The sequence below is a fragment of the Tiliqua scincoides genome, chromosome 3 (assembly GCF_035046505.1).
Source record: "Tiliqua scincoides isolate rTilSci1 chromosome 3, rTilSci1.hap2, whole genome shotgun sequence".
Taxonomy (NCBI): Eukaryota; Metazoa; Chordata; class Lepidosauria; order Squamata; family Scincidae; genus Tiliqua; species Tiliqua scincoides.
This window is the reverse complement of record NC_089823.1, coordinates 217580622-217602186: the sequence shown is the minus strand read 5'-3', so window position 1 is coordinate 217602186 and position 21565 is coordinate 217580622. Positions and strand designations below refer to the sequence as shown.

Sequence of the window (21565 nt, the reverse complement as noted above, 5' to 3'; positions counted from 1 at the left end):
GGCATCAGTCCCTGACATGCTACATTTCTAGCTGCATGGTGTTCTGGTGTGAGAGAGCCCAGCTCTAGGTGTGTCTACTCAGAAGTAAGCCCCATCACAGCCAATGGGGCTTACTCCCAGGTAAGTGTGGACAGGATGGCAGCCTGAGAGCCCAGCCTAGGCTTGTCTACTCAAGAGTAAGCCGCATTCTAGTCAATGGGGCTTACTCCCAGGTAAGTGTGGACAGGGTGGCAGGCTGAGTGGGCTTTGGAACACCCCCCCTCTGGCAGGCGGAGGTGGTACAGTCCACTCTGCCCCTCCCCCGGCCGCCTCAGGGCTGCCTGTGAGGCGCTCCCGCCACGCCCCCCCGGCCTGGCGCCAGGAACGTCACGCGCGGGCGGAGGGACTCTTTTCCCAGCGCGCACCGCGCGGCCGCGTCACAGGCGGGCGGGCACTCTCCGCGAGGCGGCTCAGGTGCGGTCGGGGTTCGCAGCGCTGCTCGCCATGGCCTCCGCCGGGACGCTCCCTCCTGCCGCCGCCGCGCTGGGCCCGGCGCCGCCGCCGCCGCCGCAGCCTCCAGCGGGCATCCTGATCGGGGACCGGCTGTACTCGGAGGTGTCGCTGACCATCGACCACTCGCTCATCCCCGAGGAGCGCCTCTCGCCCACGCCCTCGCTGCAGGACGGCCTGGACCTGCACTGCGAGACCGACCTGCGCATCCTGGGCTGCGAGCTCGTCCAGGCCGCCGGCATCCTCCTCCGCCTGCCGCAGGTCAGCCCGCCCGGGTCTGGGCCGCCATTGAAGCGAGGGAGGGCGCGGGGCACAAAATGGCCGCCGTCTCGCGACCTCGGCCTGGTGGCTAGCAGGCCGCTTCTGGAGGGGAGGGGGAGGAGGGAGCTGCGCTCGTCTCTACGCATGCGCAGCTTTCCGGTCGCTAGCTTGGCGGCTCATCACGTTCCCTGCGCATGCGCGGCTCTCGACCCGATAACCTGACCGGCCTCGTTCCCTTTCTCTGCGCGCGCGCGGCTTCCCGGCTGATAGACTGGCTCATCCCCTCTATGCGCATGCGCGACTTTCGACCTGATAACCTGACCGGCCTCGTCCTCTCCCTGTGCGCTCGCGCGGCTTCCCGGCTCGTCCCCTTTCTGCGCATGCGTGACTTTCAACCTGATAACCTGACCGGCCTCGTCCCCTCTGCGTACGCGCGGCTCTCCAGCTCATAACCTGAACGTGCTCATCCTTTCCCTCTGCGCATGCGCGGCTCTCCGGGTTGTAGCCTGACCTGGCTCACTCTCTCCCTCCCCCCTGTGCGGGGATTGTCTTCGCAGGTTGCGATGGCGACCGGGCAGGTGCTGTTTCATCGCTTCTTCTACTCCAAGTCCTTCGTCAAGCACAGCTTTGAGGTGAGTTCTGGGGGGAGCTGGTCACAGCCTTTGGGGGGCAGATCCTTTTTAGGGAGCAATTCAGTGAACGTGTGTATTGGCTGCGCTCTTTTTATTTTGGCTAGAACAGTGTTTCTCAAACGGTGGGTCGTGAGCCCATTCCAGCTGGGACCCCATTCATTTCAAGGTGTTCTTAATGTTTGATATATTAGCCTCGATGCCATTATGGATCTGCAGCTGCATTTGGGGAAACACTGCAGATCTCCAGTGATTTAACATATCTGGGTGAGAAGACCATGATTGTGTCCAAGGGCCACCTTGAGGGCCCTTAAGCACAGTGGATAAGTCTCTTAAATATATTAAGTTAAAATCCATGTTGTAAAAAAGTATGTTTCATTCTGTAATTTTTCTAGAACTTTGTCAGGGAAACAAGTCTAGGCAGGACACATTGCTAGAGAAAAGGCCAGAAACAGCAGTTAAATGTACAGATCTGTAACAGGGTTCTTAACAGGCTTACTATGAATATGCTTTTAACAATGCTATTCAGTGGGGCTTACTCCTGGGTAGGAGTAGATAGGGTTATAGCCTTTGGGTTGTTTGGGTAACATTTTAAAAAAACGGATCAGCATCTGCTTGGAATAATTAGAAGGGTGGTTCTTTATTTTAAATAAACTTTTAAACTTATACACCTTTAATTTGCTTACTTCTTTAAACCATTTTTGCCCAATGTTGCATATATGCAACAGGGATCAAATGTGTACACCTGTGGGCTGGGCAGAAATAGGTTAATTTGATTTTGTCATATGAGGGTGTTTATTTTTCCTGCCTGATGATGTCATTTCCAGCTGTGACATCACTTCCAGTGGGTCCTGACAAATTGACATTCTAAAAAGTGGCTCCTGATGCTAAAACGTTTGAGAACCACTGAGCTAGAATATAGGAGGAAGTGACGGTTCTAACGTTAAGAACATAAGAACATAAGAACAGCCCCACTGGATCAGGCCATAGGCCCATCTAGTCCAGCTTCCTGTATCTCACAGCGGCCCACCAAATGCCCCAGGGAGCACACCAGATAACAAGAGACCTCATCCTGGTGCTCTCCCCTACATCTGGCATTCTGACTTAACCCATTCCTAAAATCAGGAGGTTGCACATACACATCATGGCTTGTACCCCATAATGGATTTTTCCTCCAGAAACTCGTCCAATCCCCTTTTAAAGGCGTCTAGGCTAGACCCCAGCACCACATCCTGTGGCAAGGAGTTCCACAGACCGACCACGCGCTGAGTAAAGAAATATTTTCTTTTGTCTGTCCTAACCCGCCCAACACTCAATTTTAGTGGATGTCCCCTGGTTCTGGTATTATGTGAGAGTGTAAAGAGCATCTCCCTATCCACTCTGTCCATCCCCTGCATAATTTTGTATGTCTCAATCATGTCCCCCCTCTAGGCTGAAGAGGTCCAAACGCCGTAGCCTTTCCTCATAAGGAAGGTGCCCCAGCCCCGTAATCATCTTAGTCGCTCTCTTTTGCACCTTTTCCATTTCCACTATGTCTTTTTTGAGATGCGGCGACCAGAACTGGACACAATACTCCAGGTGTGGCCTTACCATCGATTTGTATAACGGCATTATAATACTAACCGTTTTGTTCTCAATACCCTTCCTAATGATCCCAAGCATAGAATTGGCCTTCTTCACTGCCGCCGCACATTGGGTTGACACTTTCATCGACCTGTCCACCACCACCCCAAGATCTCTCTCCTGATCTGTCACAGACAGCTCAGAACCCATCAGCCTATATCTAAAGTTTTGATTTTTTGCCCCAATGTGCATGACTTTACACTTACTGACATTGAAGCGCATCTGCCATTTTGCTGCCCATTCTGCCAGTCTGGAGAGATCCTTCTGGAGCTCCTCACAATCACTTCTGGTCTTTACCACTCGGAAAAGTTTGGTGTCGTCTGCAAACTTAGCCACTTCACTGCTCAACCCTGTCTCCAGGTCATTTATGAAGAGGTTGAAAAGCACCGGTCCCAGGACAGATCCTTGGGGCACACCGCTTCTCATCTCTCTCCATTGTGAAAATTGCCCATTGACACCCACTCTCTGCTTCCTGGCCTCCAACCAGTTCTCAATCCACGAGAGGACCTGTCCTCTAATTCCCTGACTGTGGAGTTTTTTCAGTAGCCTTTGGTGAGGGACCGTGTCAAACGCCTTCTGAAAGTCCAGATATATAATGTCCACGGGTTCTCCCGCATCCACATGCCTGTTGACCTTTTCAAAGAATTCTATAAGGTTTGTGAGGCAAGACTTACCCTTACAGAAGCCATGCTGACTCTCCCTCAGCAAGGCCTGTTCGTCTATGTGTTTTGAGATCCTATCTTTGATGAGGCATTCCACCATCTTACCCGGTATGGATGTTAGGCTGACCGGCCTATAGTTTCCCGGGTCCCCCCTCTTTCCCTTTTTAAAAATAGGCGTGACATTTGCTATCCTCCAATCTTCTGGCACTGTGGCCGTTTTGAGGGACAAGTTGCATACCTTAGTCAAGAGATCTGCAACTTCATTCTTCAATTCCTTAATAACCCTTGGGTGTATGCCATCAGGGCCCGGTGACTTATTGATCTTTAATTTATCAATGAGGTCTGAAACATCTTCTCTTTTAACCTCTATCTGACTTAACTCCTCGGTTAGGAGGGGCCGTTCGGGTAGCGGTATCTGCCCGAGGTCTTCTGCCGTGAAGACAGATGCAAAATAAACGTTCTATTAGCATGCTTCCAGCACAGTGCTAGTAAGGTTAATTTAAAAACTGAAATCAAATAGTGCTAAATGTACTTTGGAGTGTTTTTGCCACGTTTAAACATTGCCTCTGGTCAATAAAGGTACCTTAATTTTATTTACCTCTGTATGCTGCTTTTACAATCTGGAAAATTAATGACTCCTTGTGTGTAATTTCAGCAACCCCAGTTGGTTGTGACTAATTTTTTCCTTGGAGCAGAGCCATCAGATAACATTGTTAAATGAAAGTGGTCATCTTTTCTAGCTCTGAGCTTGCTAGGAAAAATTTGAATGTGACTAGCACACTAGAACCTAAAAAAATTGCCCCTATAATGCTGTAACCTAAAAAAAAAACTCTTTAGCACTAGAAGCTAAAAAAAGAACGCAGCCTAAGAGAAGTGACTGGGGGCTGGTTGGTGCTACAGTCTCTGTCTGGGGTAGAAATTTGCTTAGTCTCTTCCAGAAGAATGCCTTTTCTGCTCAGGCGTTTCCCAAAGAGGTTGCAGGTTTAGGCAAACCCTTCTTGGGCCTCCATCCTTAGACCATATTCTCTAGCCATACAATAATTTGCTATTTCTGAACTTGGGGGAACCATCTTCTCATGGCAATGGACTTCTTTTCAGATTGTTGCTATGGCCTGCATCAATCTTGCTTCCAAAATTGAAGAAGCGCCTCGTCGCATAAGAGATGTGATCAATGTTTTCCACCATTTGCGCCAGTTGAGAGCTAAAAGGTAAGGTCAACTTCATTTTTAGTATCTTTAGTTCTCACTATATAATACAATTCAGTGGCAGAGGTTCTGATTAGGTAGGCTGACTTCGTTAGTTTGAGATGGTGATTTCTGGATTGTGTATAGGCAGTAGAAGTTTTGCCCCTGATATCATAGGTGTAAATTTTGTTCTTTGATGTGCTAATGTGACTTAGCAGTCAGGTTACATCAACTGAGTGGATCATGAAGCTAATTTAAGGAAGTTTTAGGTTTGAGCTGGCAATGTTAATTCTTCCGGTTTATTTACTATTCCTTACATGTAGAAAAATTTAATTTATAGTGACTTTTAATGAGATATTAACTCAGTTGGAAGTAATGGTTGGGTCTTGATGGACCACTCCCTTGTTGATGTTACAAAATACACATTAGCTGTCCTAAAAGTTGTTTCAAAGGGTTTCTGAAATCTAATAATTTTCAAGTTTTTAATGGTGTGTTGGGAAGCTGACAGCATGGTTTGGTTTACAGCATGTATCTTAATGGTATCTTCAAGGTTATAAAGAAAGTAATCCTGGAAGCCATGTTGACGTAGAATTACAGGAACAACACTTTTATCTTATAGCATGATTGCAAATCGGATGACTGTCAATTTTGTGTGTTTTGTGATTGTTGTAGAGTCGTCCCAGTTGTGGATACACCCAGCTTTTAGATACAAAACAGCTTATACTAGAGGTTGTCTTAAAGAAGAGGCTAAATAAATATTTAAACTTACAGAAGTATTTGAATTTTAGTGTAGCTTTTAAAACATATGTTTAAGTTTGTTTTTTTTATTGCTTCTGCTTACCTAGAGTATTGTTGTCTGAAGCTGTCTTTTCAGCAGTTGGGATAGGCTTGCTTTCGGTGATCTTTTAACAATCTAGCAAAACTTCCAAGGACTCATTTCTCTCTACCTTAACAATACCCAAAATTCAACATACAAGTTTGTGTTCTGAAGCTTAGAGCATATCAAGTCAAAAGTTATTTATTTGCTATACAAAAAATTATATTGTATTCAATGTCTAGACTAGCAAGGTATATAGGCATTATTTTTGCTTATTTTCTTTTGAAGTAAAAATACATTCAGCCTCACTTGAAACAGTTAATATCTTGATTTCAAACTAAGTATCTTTTGCCAGCCAGGATAAGACCCAAGTTGTATGGGTGGCAGTTGAACAGCTCCCAGTTTTTTAATAAACAAAAATCTTTCTGTTAAAAATTATGCCAAATATGCACATGCCCTATAGATAGTGATGTGACATTCGAACAGATATGCATTATTGGCTTTACTCTTAACTAACAAAGTATTATTTGGAAACTCCAAAACAAAGCCATATGAAATCTTAATTGTTTGTATGCAGGTTCTTTTTTTTAAACAGGATGTAAGCATTTTTCTATGCGTGTTACAATTTTACAAATAAATCAGTTGTACATGTTATTAACTTTAGCTCTTTTTTCCCTTGCAACCGACTATACAGCGACCAGCTACATTTACCAAAGCCTGGGTGATGTGGAGTGGTTCATAGAGATGAAGCTGTCGTCATGGCAACAGTGAGTGAAGTATCGAAAATCCCCAAGGAGAAGCCAGTGCTCTGAGAATAGGTCACTGGAATCGGGGGACTGACAGGTTGGCCATTGGTGAACCGTTTGGAAGAACTCCTGTATCTTGTGTTAAGCTTTTATCTTTGCTGTCCAGGTTTTTGAAAGCTAGTTAAATGTGTGTTAGAATTTTGTTTAGCAAATCTAGGAATGTTATGTATGAGTTATATCTTGTTACTCTTTAATGATACATTTTCTTATGAAGTGTTCATAGTGAAATCCTCACTCTAATGTCAGTTTAGCAGTTAACTAAAATTGCAAGTTTACTATTAAATGATCAGCATTCATAGAAGAAAATGATTCACTGAATGAAATTCTTCTACAGGATGCTTCAAGGACCAAATTTTTAATCATTTAAAAGCTATTATCCATTCAGTGATAGCCCCAGACATGCAAACTTGTACTTAAGAACATACTTAGTATTATCAATAAGGACATTTCATGCTAGCATTGTTGAGTTTTTTCACAAACTGCAAATTTGTGCATCAGTTGCTTGCTTTAATATAGCAGTTACAAATTATAAAGTATGGAGGGTTTGTTTTAAATCTCTTTGCATTTAACAAGACTTAAGTTAGTAAAGGAATAATTTGTCTTGTTGATTTCAGTGATTCATAAAAATGGCTAATTTTCTTAGGATACAACCCAGAGATATTTCTGTTTGCTTTGGAATAGTACAATTGTGAAAAAATGGACATGAAAATAATTAGTAATTTTAGCCCTCGCGCAAAGAGAGACTCCGACAAATGAGTATTCCCATTTGTCTTAAAAAGTGAAATGTAATGGGGGGATCTTTGGCTCTGCAGGATGTTTGTGGGTATTCTAGTACTCCATGTATGTGTTTTCCTATATTGTTAGTTTTTTAAAACAAAAATTGGCATCAGTGAATATCTCACAAGTGCATTTTGCTCTTTTGTACTTGTATTCTGTGTTGCTATGCATTGCACATGAAGCTGCCTGTAAACCTCACAAACATGATCTTAAACCACATGCTGCAGATAAAACCACTACAGTAATTAGAATTGGTCATCCATTTTGAGCAGTTAAATGGGATTGAGAATGGAGTAATGATCTGTGTATGACTTACTAAACTCATGCTTATAATCAAAGCTATTTATATTAATAGCTTGATCCTAGTCTAGTGCATATTGTTCCCACAAATCCATGCTTGCTGTTCTGTGTTTCCACACACCTGATGCAAGGCACTTAAGTGACAATACACCATTTTTCACAAAAATCTATTAACTAAATACAGTTTGTCAAAGACCTTGATGCTTATGTCCACCTGGCTTCCCTTATGGAACACAAAGTAGTGCACATGAGGTTCCCAGACAGGTACTGAGCACATCAAGACCTGCTCAGCAGACTGTGACCAATTAGAATAGCAAAAATAAGTTAGAAGAAATGCCAAGGGTACTCCTTGCTCTTAAGTGGTAAGAGTAACCTGAAAACCACCCTCTTCCATGATTGACATGAGTGCTGCAACTTGCTACCATTTGACATTAGTTCAATTTTAAAACTAAGTTACTGCATGGAGTCTTACACAAAACAGGATTACTAAGAGACTTGCAGTTTAATCCATGTATGTGTACCTATACCACCAAGAGTGGGCTTTATTTCTAATGTTGTGTGCACTTAAGAGTGAACTCCTTTGAACTTGGAGAGTGACTTCTGAGTAGCCTTGCATAGGATGGGAATGTTAGGTAATTATCACCAACATAATGAGAAATGATGGGTTCTAGCTTGCATTAATCTGCCACTTTTTCAAGCTGATGGCTTTATGGCTAGGTGTTGGGCTGCTGCTGTTCCATCACTGAGCACATCAGCAAAAATATTTACACAACTTCTTGTTTTCTTAGGCTATTGTTCTTCAGTATTGGTCTTATTTTTGTATTTTAGAATTGTAAATGTTGCAATTCTATTGCAACTTTATACTGTAATACACTGATATAGCTGTCTTCAGTGCCGATGCAATGTCATGTATGTTCATTTGTGAGCATAGGATCAGGTGTAATTTTTTTGTCAGTATGCATGTACGTATTTAATTATTTTTAACAGTATAGTGAAGCCTGACTATGCATACCTTGGAATAACATGTTTGGGCTGCTATCTAGATAGCATAAACCAGGAGTGGCCAATCCATGACACGTGTGCACTTTCAGAGTGGCACTGACAAAGTTACTTGTCATGGCTGCACTGGCTGACACAGGAATCCATGGCTGTTAGCACACAGCACTGTGTTAGCACACAGCACTGCTTCCTGCTCGAGGCCTTGAAAGGGAGCAGTAAAGGCCCGAACAGGGCAAAGATAGCAGAGTGAAGGCTCAGTAGATTGCACAGGCTGGCAGAACTACCTGAGCAGGTTCAAAGTGGGTCAAAATACAGTGGAGTGGCACATTCAAGATTATGTACATAAAATGTGACCTGCGGCCTGCTGGGGGTTGGCCACTGCTGGTGTAAACACTAATGTGGCGTTTTGATCTTTTTGAGATGCGTGCCACATTATAACACCTAATATCTAACTGGTTAAGCAGAGCAAAGCCTAAACACCCTGCTGCTGCTTAACCATTATGGCAATGCAAGAATTCTAGATTTTGTGGTTACAATGATTGAAGTCTACCACTAAATTGATACTTTGTATAAACAAGATGGGTATGTCCGGTGTCTTAAAATCCTCTTACGTGAACATTACTAAATTTTTTCGAAGTCTCTGGTTGAGTCTGGTATTTTATCTTGAGATTTGACTTATAGAATATTTCTTTGCCCATTCTTGAGATTGTGCCTTTTTCCCCTTAAGCTGTTTTTCATAAAAGCAAACTTTTTACTAGCTTTCAGTTTTTTGTGGAGCAAGTTATCAAAGCTCTACAATGCTGAGGTCTAAGTTGAATTAAATGCATACTTTGATTTGTGAATATCTGCCAGTCTTTTCAAACTGCATTGTAATTGTGAATATGAGGGCAACTTAAATTGGTGGATGTGGCATAGAAACTTTTAGCCTGCCCTATAATGCTTTTAGAGAAGTCATTCTCAACCATTTTTTGGCTCCCCGTAGGAGCTCTTCTTAGGGTTCCAGGACCCCTGTCAAACAAGAATACAACACAAGCAGATCATAAAATCATTTATTATTTTCAGTTTTCAGTCTGTGGCCCCCTTCAAATGTGCTAGGGGGCACCCCAAGGAACCATATAACTCCCATTAAGAATGGCTGCTTTAGAGCGATCTATCTAGGTTAGTTCTGTTCCACTGCAGTATCCTCTGAAGAATAAGCTTCAGTAGAGCTAAGCTATCTTCAGTGCAGTAATGCTAGAGTTTTCGGGTTTTAGATCAGACTGTACCTTGAGGTAGGTTCACATTTGGTTTTCTCCTTGATTCAGTTAAATGAAGGGACAGAATTCAGGTGATGGTGCAGCTGTAGGAAAAGTGCTACATAAACAGTTTATGAGAAGTGCATATAAGAGAGAATTTGAAGTATCTTCCTAACCTGTAATTGTCCTCTTTGGCCCTCCGATGAATGAAATATTCTTTTTCCAGCACCTCTTAAGCTTTGTATTTAGTCAACTACTGTTATGAATGTCAAATATAAATAGAATGCAGGATTGCAGTAGAAAAGGTTAAGATCCTAACTTGTTATTGGGCATGCTAAAACTGTTGCCTTGCACAGTTTAGATAGCAGCTTTGGTTGCATTTTTGACAAAGTATGAAAGAGCATACATGTTTATACTAGCTGCAAGCAACATAAAAACAGAATTATACTGTGCATTTAAATTTTTCATTTGTGGTATTTAGTTTTTTTAACTGATGGCTATCAGTGGAGTAGTCCAGATAACTTTGGGCACAATCCTAACCAACTTTTCAGCACTGGCTTAGCTGTACCAGTGGGGCATATGCTGCATCCTGCAGTTGGGGGGCAGTCATGGAGGCCCCCTCAAGGTAAGGCAATGTTTGTTCCCTTAACCTCAGAATTGCATTGCCCTTATGTCAGTGCTGGAAATTGGGTTAGGATTGCAGCCTTTGTTTCACTGGCAAATGAGTTGCTGCATACCGCTTCCATGTAGAATGGAACAGGCCTTTTTTTGAAGAGATTAGGAAATAGAGGGAAAATGTTGCAGTAATTTAAATGGTATAATATTTGTCTTTTTTAAAAAGCCTTTTTTGAAAAGTGACTCTAAACCATACATAATATTTTGCTGTTCCTCATGCGTAACACACTTACTTTACAGATGCTGAAGCGGACGGTGTTACTTGGATGATGAATACACTATTATTCCTTTTCAGATAATGGAATCTTCTTGAAAAAGAATGTTGAAGTGTCTTAAGATTCAGCATTGTAGATCAACTGTACTTTTAGATGGCATGAAGTGAAACATCTTTAGTTGTCCTGTTTTGAATGTTGGCAGGAAACAGGATAACCTTTTTTCTTCCAAGTTAACATAGATGTAGGTGGTAAATTAGTTTAACTTGGACAGCACAAGATTAAAGCTTAAACCTGTTTGCAGGAGTTTAAAATCTGGTTTCTGTTGCCATTAGTTGGTTGGAAGGGAAAACAGAGAAGCCTCTGTCTTCAGTATGCAAAACAGTCTTGACTCTATTTCTTACAAACTATAGGACTCCAAGCCCATTGATACTTGATCAGAACTACATAAACACCAAAAATCAAGTAATCAAAGCAGAAAGGAGGGTGCTGAAGGAATTGGGATTTTGTGTTCATGTCAAGCATCCACATAAGGTGAGTTTGTGTTAAATTTTCTCTCCAATATTGAACTGCACGTAATATCTTGATGGTGAGGAGAATGGTTTAAAAAAAAATTAAGAGCCCAGGTATCATAGTTACGTTAATTGTATAACATAAATTTGTATATCAGAGAGGAGGGTAACATATATCATTGTGAGCTGTGTGTTGGGGTGGGTTTTGATTTGGGAATAAGATGAAGATTTATACTATATGTTGGCTTACTCTCGGGAGGGAGTGGAGCATGTTTCAAAATATTTAAGTGTGGTTTTTTAGTTGGTTTCTGTGTTTTTTCCCCTTCAGATCATTTTTATGTACTTGCAAGTCTTAGAATGTGAACGTAATCAAACCCTCGTCCAGACAGCCTGGTAAGTTGTTCTCTTATGTCTTTCCTAGCCAGGAAAATAGTAGCAGAAAAAAACAAGCTTGATGTCCCATATGCCAAAATGAACTGTAAGTTAAATACCTTGCAAAGTATGTGTTAAGTGCTTGTTTTCTGCTTACTATTTTCATGGCTGTCATAACACATTTTCTTGGAGAACTCAATTTAACTTTGTTCTTTTTTCTACTCTTTAATTAAAGGGTAGTCCCTGATGGTAAGTCATAGAACTCTGCCCTCTGCACCACAGCTCATGACCTGAGGATGGCCTGATTTGGCTGCCTCTCTCTCCAGCCAATCCAGTGCAAGCTCTCAGCCGAGATTTACTGAAGTGGTCCATATCCATCTGGCAGCATCTTCTAGTTCTGTCGGGGTGTCAAAAGGATTTGTATATTTGCTTCGAGAAGTACCTGTTCAACATACATGTCATGAATGTATATTTGTTTACCTAGTTATTGTAGTTATGTGACATGACCTATTGACATAAACTGGATGGACTATAGTTCTAGCCAGCATGAATTTTTAACTTTTTTTTAAACTTAGATTTTAACTTTTTGTGTGTGTGCATGCAGAAGGTTTGCACATACCTAATATCTACTGTTTCTGTATTGAGCATAGCTTCTACATCCCTCCCTCTTATGTTCAGAAATGAAATCTTATTTACTAAATTTGAAGATACCAGTTTTGAAAACACCATATTGAATGGTAAAGAATGCTTTTATTTTGTTAGAACACAACTCTACAGTCTGTGTTTGTGGTTGCCTTACTTAATTGTTACGCAGTTTGCAGATACTTGTGAGTTCCCAGAGGCTGCAACCCTGGACATGTAAGTGGTAAAGTCCAGAGTATGATCCGGCCACGATTCTGCTCTTTGCAGTTCCATTTGAGAACAAGTATGGGCACAAATTAGCCATAAAAGTGCTGAAATTTAGCTGGATCATGCCTTCTAGATCTTGTGTTACACCGTATCATGACAGTATGTTTAGTCACTGGAGGATGGTACTACAAACATGCTGTAGAACATAACGGTTAAGCCTCATAGAATAAAATCGCCTTTTAAGTGTATGTTAAATTGTGTGCAGTTACATTTTTTACATATATAACATTTTTTGATTCAATTAAATCTTAGTTTGGACACTTCATAAATATTCACAAACTCCATCATAGTTTTAAAGCCACAGTGTTGACTTGCACCTCAGTGTGGCAATGGACTTGAATACCAAGTAAAACTCAGCTTGTGCTTTGTGGGGGTTAGAGAGATGAACAGAGCCTGTTTGTTGCAGTGGTTGAAGGGCATTTGAGGCATTTTGTCTTTTTAAGGCATAATGTCTGACGCATCAGAGTCTAAATTACTGGACTGAGGAAGAAAAAATAATGAAGTAGATTGAGTCTCCAACTTCATGTGTGTGACTTTATAGCAAGGCTTAGAATGTGTCATGTATAAATTTGTTTTTCAGGAATTACATGAACGACAGTCTTCGAACCAATGTGTTTGTTAGATTTCAACCAGAGACTATAGCCTGTGCTTGTATCTACCTTGCTGCTAGAGCTCTTCAGGTAAGTGTTTTTTCCCTCTGTTCCCAATGGTAGAGCTTTCATTTCTAAAGGTCCTTAATGAAGTTGCTTAAATTCAATTACCCTTTCTGCAATATTCTCTCTTCTAGATTCCTTTGCCTAACCGTCCTCATTGGTTTTTGCTTTTTGGCACTACTGAAGAAGAGATTCAGGAGATATGCTTAACAACACTTAAGCTCTATACTAGAAAAAAGGTAACTTTCATAATAGGCATGGCTTGCATTGGGGCAAAAACTCTATGCATGTGTGTATGTATATATTTATATAAAAAATAAAAGAAATGTATTTATCTGAAAGACATAATGTACAGTGGTGCCTCGCATAACGAAATTAATCCGTTCCGCGGATCCTTTCGTTATGCGAATTTTTCGTTTTGCGAATCGCGTTTTCCCATAGGAATGCATTGAAATTTAATTAATGCGTTCCTATGGGCAAAAAAGGTCAAAACGAAGTCAAATTTGGTTTACAAAGTGTTTATTACATGCTCTTTAAAGGCATACGTACTGTACAGAGGATTTCTAAAATTTGAAGCATACACAAAATTTTTAATTTTTTAAAAAATTTGTTATGCGAAGCACGGACCTAAAAAGTTTTCGTTATGCGAAGCACGGCCAGAAACTTTCATTATGCGAGTTACCAAACTCAATCGAAAAACTCTTTCATTATGCGAGTTTTTCGGTGCTCGGGGCATTCGTTATGCGAGGCACCACTGTACTCTGGTCTTGCATGTTCTAACTCCTGAACTCTTCACATCTGCTTGCAGCCTAACTATGAGTTACTTGATAAGGAAGTAGAGAAGAGAAAAATGGCGCTACAGGAAGCTAAACTTAAAGCAAAAGGATTAAACCCTGATGGAACTCCAGCTCTTTCAACACTGGGAGGCTTTTCACCTGCTTCTAAGCCTTGTAAGCTTTCTGTGACTAGTCCATTTCTCTGTTATGACTGTTCATTTAATGCATCAAATACCTAATTTCTGCCCAGCCCACAGGTGCATACATTTGGTCCCTGTTGCTTATATGCAGCATTGGGCAGGAATGGCTTAAACAAGTTGATTAAGGACTTGTTTATATAACCATGGATTGTTTCAAAGAGTGAGGTTGGAGTGGTTACCCTAAATCTTAAAGACCTCTAGGCAATTTTTAACTGAAATGGATATCTTTATGCTGTGTCTGGTCTTTTATCTTGATATGAAGCCAAGCAGGAGTCTCTGAGCATCTAGAGCAGTGGTTCCCAAAGTCATAGGGACTGTTATGCCCTTCATACGTATGGGGCTCCACACAGTCTCTTCTTTCTGGTTTGGTGGGCTGCCATTGCATGAGATCTCACACGAATAGCACACAATCCTACACAATGTTGGCCAGGTGACCTAGGAAGAAGAGGTCACGTAGCACACACTTTGGGAACTTCTGATCTAGGTGCTTAAAACAACCTTTCTATACTAAACTGTACCAAGGATAGCCAACGAGTGAAGGATATATGCCACAAGTTGAGTACTCTGCAAGGATTTGTGGTACACGTGGATAAGAGTCGGTGGTTGGCTTGTCTGTAGCATAGTTAGGCCTGCCTTCCTCTTCTGTACTTACCCTTTGCTCAGTAAACAAATTGTTGGTCAGGGCATAGGATTCCAGTGTGATGTTCTTGGGTGACTTGAATTAGACTCTTATTCCACTATTTTGTTTTGGTGCTTGACCTGGAAAATCTTTAATAGTGCTTTTTCATGTTAAGAGTTTTAGCATTGCTTTTTTGTTAGGAAGAGTAATCTACCGTAAAGTGTCTTAACCGCTTCTGTAACTCACAGTGGATTAGTTTTAAATGATATGGGGAAGACCAATTTTCTGTCCAGGTGTTAAAAGAAATACAATAGGAGTAGATTATAGAATGCTTAGGTAAGAAACTACAAGATAGTATTATAGATGAGTAGGTGAGATTAAATGTAATGTTGTTGTTGTAATACCCAATAGTCATTTGATGCCACTTACAATAATGATTTCAATTCATAGCCTCTCCAAGAGAAATGAAAACAGAAGAAAAATCTCCAGTATGCATCAATGCAAAAACTATCAAAAAAGAACCAGAAGAAAGACAGGTTGTTTCCAAGAGCCCTTACAATGGGTAGGTAACATTCTTCTGCAGTAGAATGCAGGCCTTTGCAATTCAGTTTGAGCTGTATGTCATTGTGTGTCCATGCCATTGATCTGTTTTTTTGTTTGTTTTTTTTAAGTATGAGAAAAGAGAGCAAGAGAAGTAGAAGCAGCAGAAGTGCTAGTAGATCAAAATCGCGAACCAAGTCACGATCCAGATCTCATTCTCCACGGAGGCAGTAAGTATTAATTGTTAACTTATAATTGAAAAATATTCTGTGCTTCTCTAGGTTGATTTTTAAGAGAACAAGACTATTCACAATATGATTGTGAGTTAGGGATTTTGACTTCTAATATGAAAAGAGAGCTTGGGGCAGATGTTCATTGTGAAAGGTGCTGGACGTACCTTGAAATAGCTCAGTTGGGCATGTTATAACCTCTTAAAACCCTATTGCAGAAGTAGTGGTGGTCCTAGATTATGAATATACAAATCTAAATCTGGAATTGGTGGCCTACTTACTGCAGGACCAGTACATATGAATATTGAATATTGTTCTGAAGGTTTTTCCATAAATATGGCAGTGGGGACTTACGCTGAGTGGACAGTAGTAATTTGTGATAGCTTTATGTACAAAAGTAAGATAACACAGGAGGAGATTTTAGGAGTGGAGGGTATAATAAGTACTCCTTTTGTCAATTGACTAAATATTATAGGAGTGGCTTAAATGCTGGGGTGTGATTCTGTTTAACAGGTTTAAGTCATAATTTTAGCTCAGTATGTGCTTGTAGTAAGTCTAACAATTTCAGTGTATCTCTTCATATTTTAAGTTATAATAATAGGCGGAGTCTCTCGGGAACCTACAGCTCAAGGTCCAGAAGCAGATCACGGAGTCACAGTGGCAGTCCTCGGAGACATCATAATCACGGGTCGCCGCACCTAAAACCCAAGCACAGCAGAGAAGAGTTAAAAGGTGCAAATAGACATAGTCACAAAAGGAAAAAGTCTCGTTCACGTTCTCAGAGCAAATCCCGGGACCATTCAGATGTTGTCAAGAAACACAGGCATGAGAGGGGACACCACAGGGACAGACGGGAAAGGTCTCGTTCATTTGAGAGATCTCATAAGGGCAAGCACCGCAGTGGCAGCCGTTCAGGACATAGCAGGCATAGGCGCTGATTGTGGTGTAAACTGCCTTTTAGTTTTGCTTGCATATTATATAATGTATGGGACTGTTTGAAACTTGAAAAGAAGTCAATTAGGATTTAATTTGAAACCCAACACCTCTTCAATATGTAGGACATTATTTTTCTTTTGAAGAACTGTGTTGAATTTTTGCACATGATATACCTTAGCAGTATCAAACTGATTTAAAATAATCATCAGGTTAAATTGTATGTGTTAGAGTTCTGTATGAATATGAAAACTGGAGAATTTGTTTCTGTACAAATGTACCTTATTTTTATACAAATATATTGCAGACACTTCTATTTAAGTATAGTTATTTGTTTAAAATAATGGTGAATACTTTTCTTACACTGGTTTTAGTCTGCATGTGTAAATTTTTTACAAAAAATAAATATACAATTGTTTTTACTACATTACAGAATACCTCATTAAACTATTTTATGCCAAAATCAGAAACTTTCATAACAACTTGATTTTACTAGTATTTTCCCCTTTCTTCTATTCCAAAAATGTTGGAGACCATTGAAACAGAAAAGTGAATTTGAATTGAGAAGACATTAATATTGGGATAAAAGGTCATTAGAATCTTACTTCAAATGGACAAGAAGTATTCTTTTCCTTGCCCCCTCCTCTGAAAACTTTAGTGTCTCGAAAGTTGGCTATGGTAATTTGCAGTATAATTAGAAATTGAAAATCTTGCATTAAAAAAATGTGTACTTGGCCAAATTCATGGTAAGGGAGAAAAAAAAATATTTAACTTCCAAAAGGATACTAAATTTTGAAAAGGGCTAGCAGAGGGTGAGGGTCTCAGTGCGTGAATACTTTTCTGTGAAAGAATAAAGCAGAATTGTATCAACTTTAACCTTGAAGATCTACATTGTATATAGCTCCATATTAATCTTCTGTTGGCTAGAAGCTTTTGCTCCTTTTCAGTCCAAACATGTTTTCAGCAGTGAATTGGAAAAAGGTGTTGCCACTTCGGTTGCTTGCCTAGGTCATTTGTCCTCCACAAGAGACCTTGGCTTTGCCTTGTAGAAGCAGTCACTTCCAGCACTCTGATCCAGCTTGGCAGAGTATAGAAATGTACCCTATAGGCATACCTCATGTTTTCTCAGAACAAAGCCTGACAGGTCTTGTTTTCCTGATTCTATATTTCCTAGGAGGAATTAAGTACTAAAGAAAACTAAGGTTTTCAAGCACTAGTTCATTGTTTTGCAGCAAAAATAACACATATAGGTACTGGTGAGGATGTGCTCTTGCCATAAAACGTAACAATTGACAAAAGTGAATTTGATTCAAGTAGTCAAACTACTTTTAAAATGGAACTAGACAAACTCCTGTGCAGGTTTTGACCATCCTTGAGGAACCTAGTATCTGTATGAGGATTCAGTTGGTCTTTGGAGCTGGCTGGGGAGATCTGCAATGCCTTTCTGTTATAGGTTATAATACAGGGTGCTGTTTTTAGAATGTTTTTAGTACAGGCCCAGCCTATTTATACACGGATTTTTTAATACACAGATTTAACTCAACACGAATGGCCACTGCAAATGTGAAGGAACGTGGTGATCCCTGGAGAAGGGGGAAAATGAACCCCTTTAAAATCAGTTTAAAAAACTAAACAGTCCTTTAACAATAGCTTCCTTAATGAGAGGGGGGGGCAGCTGACTGACAATCCCATCAATCTTTACCTCTCCAGGCGACCCCTCCCTTCCCCCTGAGAAAGGTGATCTCTTTGCATTGGTGAAGGGAGGGACTGAGTGAGGAGTCTTGGAGGAGTACTTGGAGGAGTACTGATTGATGGATTGTTTTCTTAATGACTTAGAGTCAAAAGGTCAAGGTTGTTTTTAAATCACAGGAGCAAAGAAACTTTGTTTTTTAAATGTATTTGCCATCCATGGCATTTAAATGCCATCCATGTGAGTGCTTGGAATAGAACCCACGCAAATAATGAGTCTCAACCTGTAGGCCTTGTAGTGGTGAGTTTTAGGTTTTGTACAATAGTTATTTTGAAGACTTGTCATGTATTGTGAAGAAAGATGCTGTAGAAGTACTTACTGCTATTCTGTGGCCATTTCTGATAGCCCCAAGTTGACATTATAAGACGGGTCTCCAATCCCCGGCCCAGGGGCCAGATGCGGCCTCCAGCAAGCCTTTTTCTGGCCTGCAGCCAACCTCTTGTCCCTTGAAAGCCTCTGGCCCACCCAACTGAGCATGACCAGAACTGCTCTGATTGTGTCTGGAGGGTGTTCTGAGGGCCAGAGAGGTTGAATAAATGGGCCCATTCATTCATTCACTCATCTAAGTTCCATCTCTATTTAAATTTTTTCCCCTGCCCTCCACACCACGTCAGATATTTGATGTGGCCCTCTGGCCAAAAAGTTTAGAGACCCCGTTACAAGAAACCACTGGCTGCCTGAAATCTATGGCCTATGTCCACTATTGGGAAGGGCTGAATTAACCATTGTGGAAGAAAAGTAAGAGATTCTTTCCAGGTCAGCAGCCACAAGGCTGCTATTAGATTACAGAGTTTTAAAAGTGATTAGTGCATATGGTGAAGCTGAGAAATGTTGTGTACAAAGTAATATAAAACTATGTCAGGAAATCCAATGTGTTCCAACATTTTTAAAAGTAAGTTGGTAGCTCTGGCTGCAGCACTAAGTTCAAAAACAAGATAAAAATACTACAGGGTTAGACAGCTAGCAAACAAGCACTCCATCAGATGGCTTCTTTTCCAGGTGACTGTTTTTAGATGGTTAGATGACAACAATGAGGTGGCGCTATCTCCTATGGTTAGAATAGGCATACAAAATACACATTTTGGACAAGAAACATGTTTCTTCAAAATAAACATTAGTAAAGTCACCCATTTCTGATTTAATTTTTGCTGGGGAATTAAAGTCAGTTAAGGAAAACTAACTGAATATGGTGCTGTTTGCATCCATTGAAATTAAGAACCTAATTCCCACTAATTGTTTCAGTTACTGAACCCTTTTTCCTATGAGCCTTGACTTCTACCTCCACATCTCCTGCTGGTGTTGTGATAGGTTTAATAAGTACTGTCGTTAGCCTCCTGTTTGACAGCAATTGCTTTATAAGCAAAGTGACCTCAATTGGGAAAGATTAAGTCATCCTATGATAATGGCAATGAATGCTCCTGTAAATCGAGCAGAGCTGTATAGCTCATGTAGTAAATGCCTTTGACCACAGGAACATAGCAAGGAGTCTTGTCTGATGAACTGCAGAAACTAAATGTATGTGCTGCCTTTGCTGTTCAACCATAGGGTGAAGAATAGAAACATGTCAGCTGATTCCTGACTAACAGGTAATGCTGAAATCAGTGAGCAGAGCTATAGATGTGCATATCGACTAACGAGTTCACTTTGGTTCAGCAATTTGCCACTAGATGACAGTGCTTGATAGGAACCTCTGGAAAATTTCTGGCTATGGACCATATGGGGTGTTGGACAAAACAAATAGTACATATGTTTTTCTATGACAAATTCCTATATGCATTTGTCTCAGAGAGAAATGAATATGCTTGTGAAAGTCCATAATGTGTGAGCTTTCCAGGAGGCTCTGGCCAGCCACTATTGAGGACAAAAGAATGATGGTACGGGGCAGTTCTTGTACAGTGTCAGCTAGTCTATTAGGGGAGTTTGTTAATGAGGATCCAGCCACATTGTCATCTCCAGGATTAACTACAGTGATTGGCAGCAACCCACCTGGTTTTCAGAGAGGTATTTTCCATCTTTAACCCATTTCTGCCCAGCCCATAGAGGTACACATTTGGTCCCTGTTGTATATATGCAACCTTGGGCAGAAATGGCTTAACTAGCAATGCCAGGATTTGAACCATATTCTAGAATGATATTGAACGTAGTGTTTGTGTGTGTCCTACAATTTAGCATAAAAGCAACAGCAAGAATCGTATTTGAACCAAATCAGCAACAATGCTGAGCTACATTGACCAAGTCACATTACCACAGATGAACTTAGAATTGCTCATTCTTGGGGGAAAGCCTGCTCAGCTGGCAGATAAAAAAAAAAGCCAGCCAGCTTTGAAAGAACCAGCAGTTCAGAAAGGAGGGATTAGGAAACCTCAGGGGTGACTGATTTGTCAGTAGGTTCCCTGCTGCAGCTTTGTATTTGTTTTTAGCCATGACAGTTCCCATCTGATAAACCATTATAACTCCTATTTGTGTGTTTTTTAAATTAAAATTACATATCTCACTTTTCAACAGGGGTTCAGTTTTCAGATCAGGGCACTTTCATATATACATCCATACAAAAGCTGGATGGCCAAAGAGTGAAGATCAGTCCGAATACCTACAGGGTGGCCACAAAAACCCTATGCGTGAGATTGGTTGGCTTGGGATTTACTGTAAGCCTGCGTATGGGCTTTGTCCACCCTGTACAGATTCCAGGATGGAGGACAAAGGCATGTCTTCTCAGAGCCAAAGGGCCCATTTGACTTAATTTTGCTATGTAGGTTATTTAGTCCAGTATTTATCACCTTTCTCATAGATTCAAGGTCGCTTACATAAGCAAGCTGACCATAACCCCATTTTCCAATGGGTTTTTTCAAGTATTGTTCTGTAAGAGGGACAAATAGAACTCTTCAGTTCTCCAGGTGTTTCTCTTCATAGTGCAATCATCATCCTGGCTTGCCAGCTCTTGCGCTTCCAAGCTTTTACAGGCAGTTGCAAATCAAGCCTCAGAACAGTTCTCAAGATGTTATATGTTTCTTGCCAGCTGACTCCTCTGCGTTCCTTCACATTCCTCTACAGCAGGGGTATCCAAAGTTTTTGGCAAGAGGGCCACATCATCTCTCTGACGTTGTGTTGGATGCAGGGGTGCGGAATTAATTTTAATTTTAATTTTGAATAAATTTACATAAGTTTACATAAATGAATATATTAAAGATGAACTTATAGGAATGAATGAAGGTCTTGCAATAGCTCAAGGCCTATAAAAGGCCTTGCACAAAGCAAGGCTGGCCTTTCCTTTGCTGCCGGTACTGCATCACAGACATAAAAAAACAAGCAGTGGAGGGAGCCCTCATCCCACAGCTCACGCAAGAGGTCAAACTGTCGCCCTCACGCTGAGAGCAGTTGCGTTGGGCCAGTGTGGGCTTCAAC

General features: G+C 41.0%; 1 protein-coding gene across 1 annotated transcript; it reads left to right on the top strand.

The window, feature by feature from the left end:
• Positions 1-436: 436 nt before the first annotated feature.
• Positions 437-16786, top strand: CCNL1 (cyclin L1). Its single transcript, XM_066619632.1, has 11 exons — positions 437-750; positions 1308-1382; positions 4763-4872; positions 11083-11203; positions 11510-11574; positions 13043-13142; positions 13250-13354; positions 13924-14065; positions 15161-15272; positions 15382-15480; positions 16070-16786. Exons 1-11 carry the CDS (start codon positions 484-486, stop codon positions 16416-16418), a joined length of 1545 nt encoding a protein of 514 aa, XP_066475729.1. The 5' UTR covers positions 437-483; the 3' UTR covers positions 16419-16786.
• The last annotated feature ends 4779 nt before the right edge of the window (positions 16787-21565 follow it).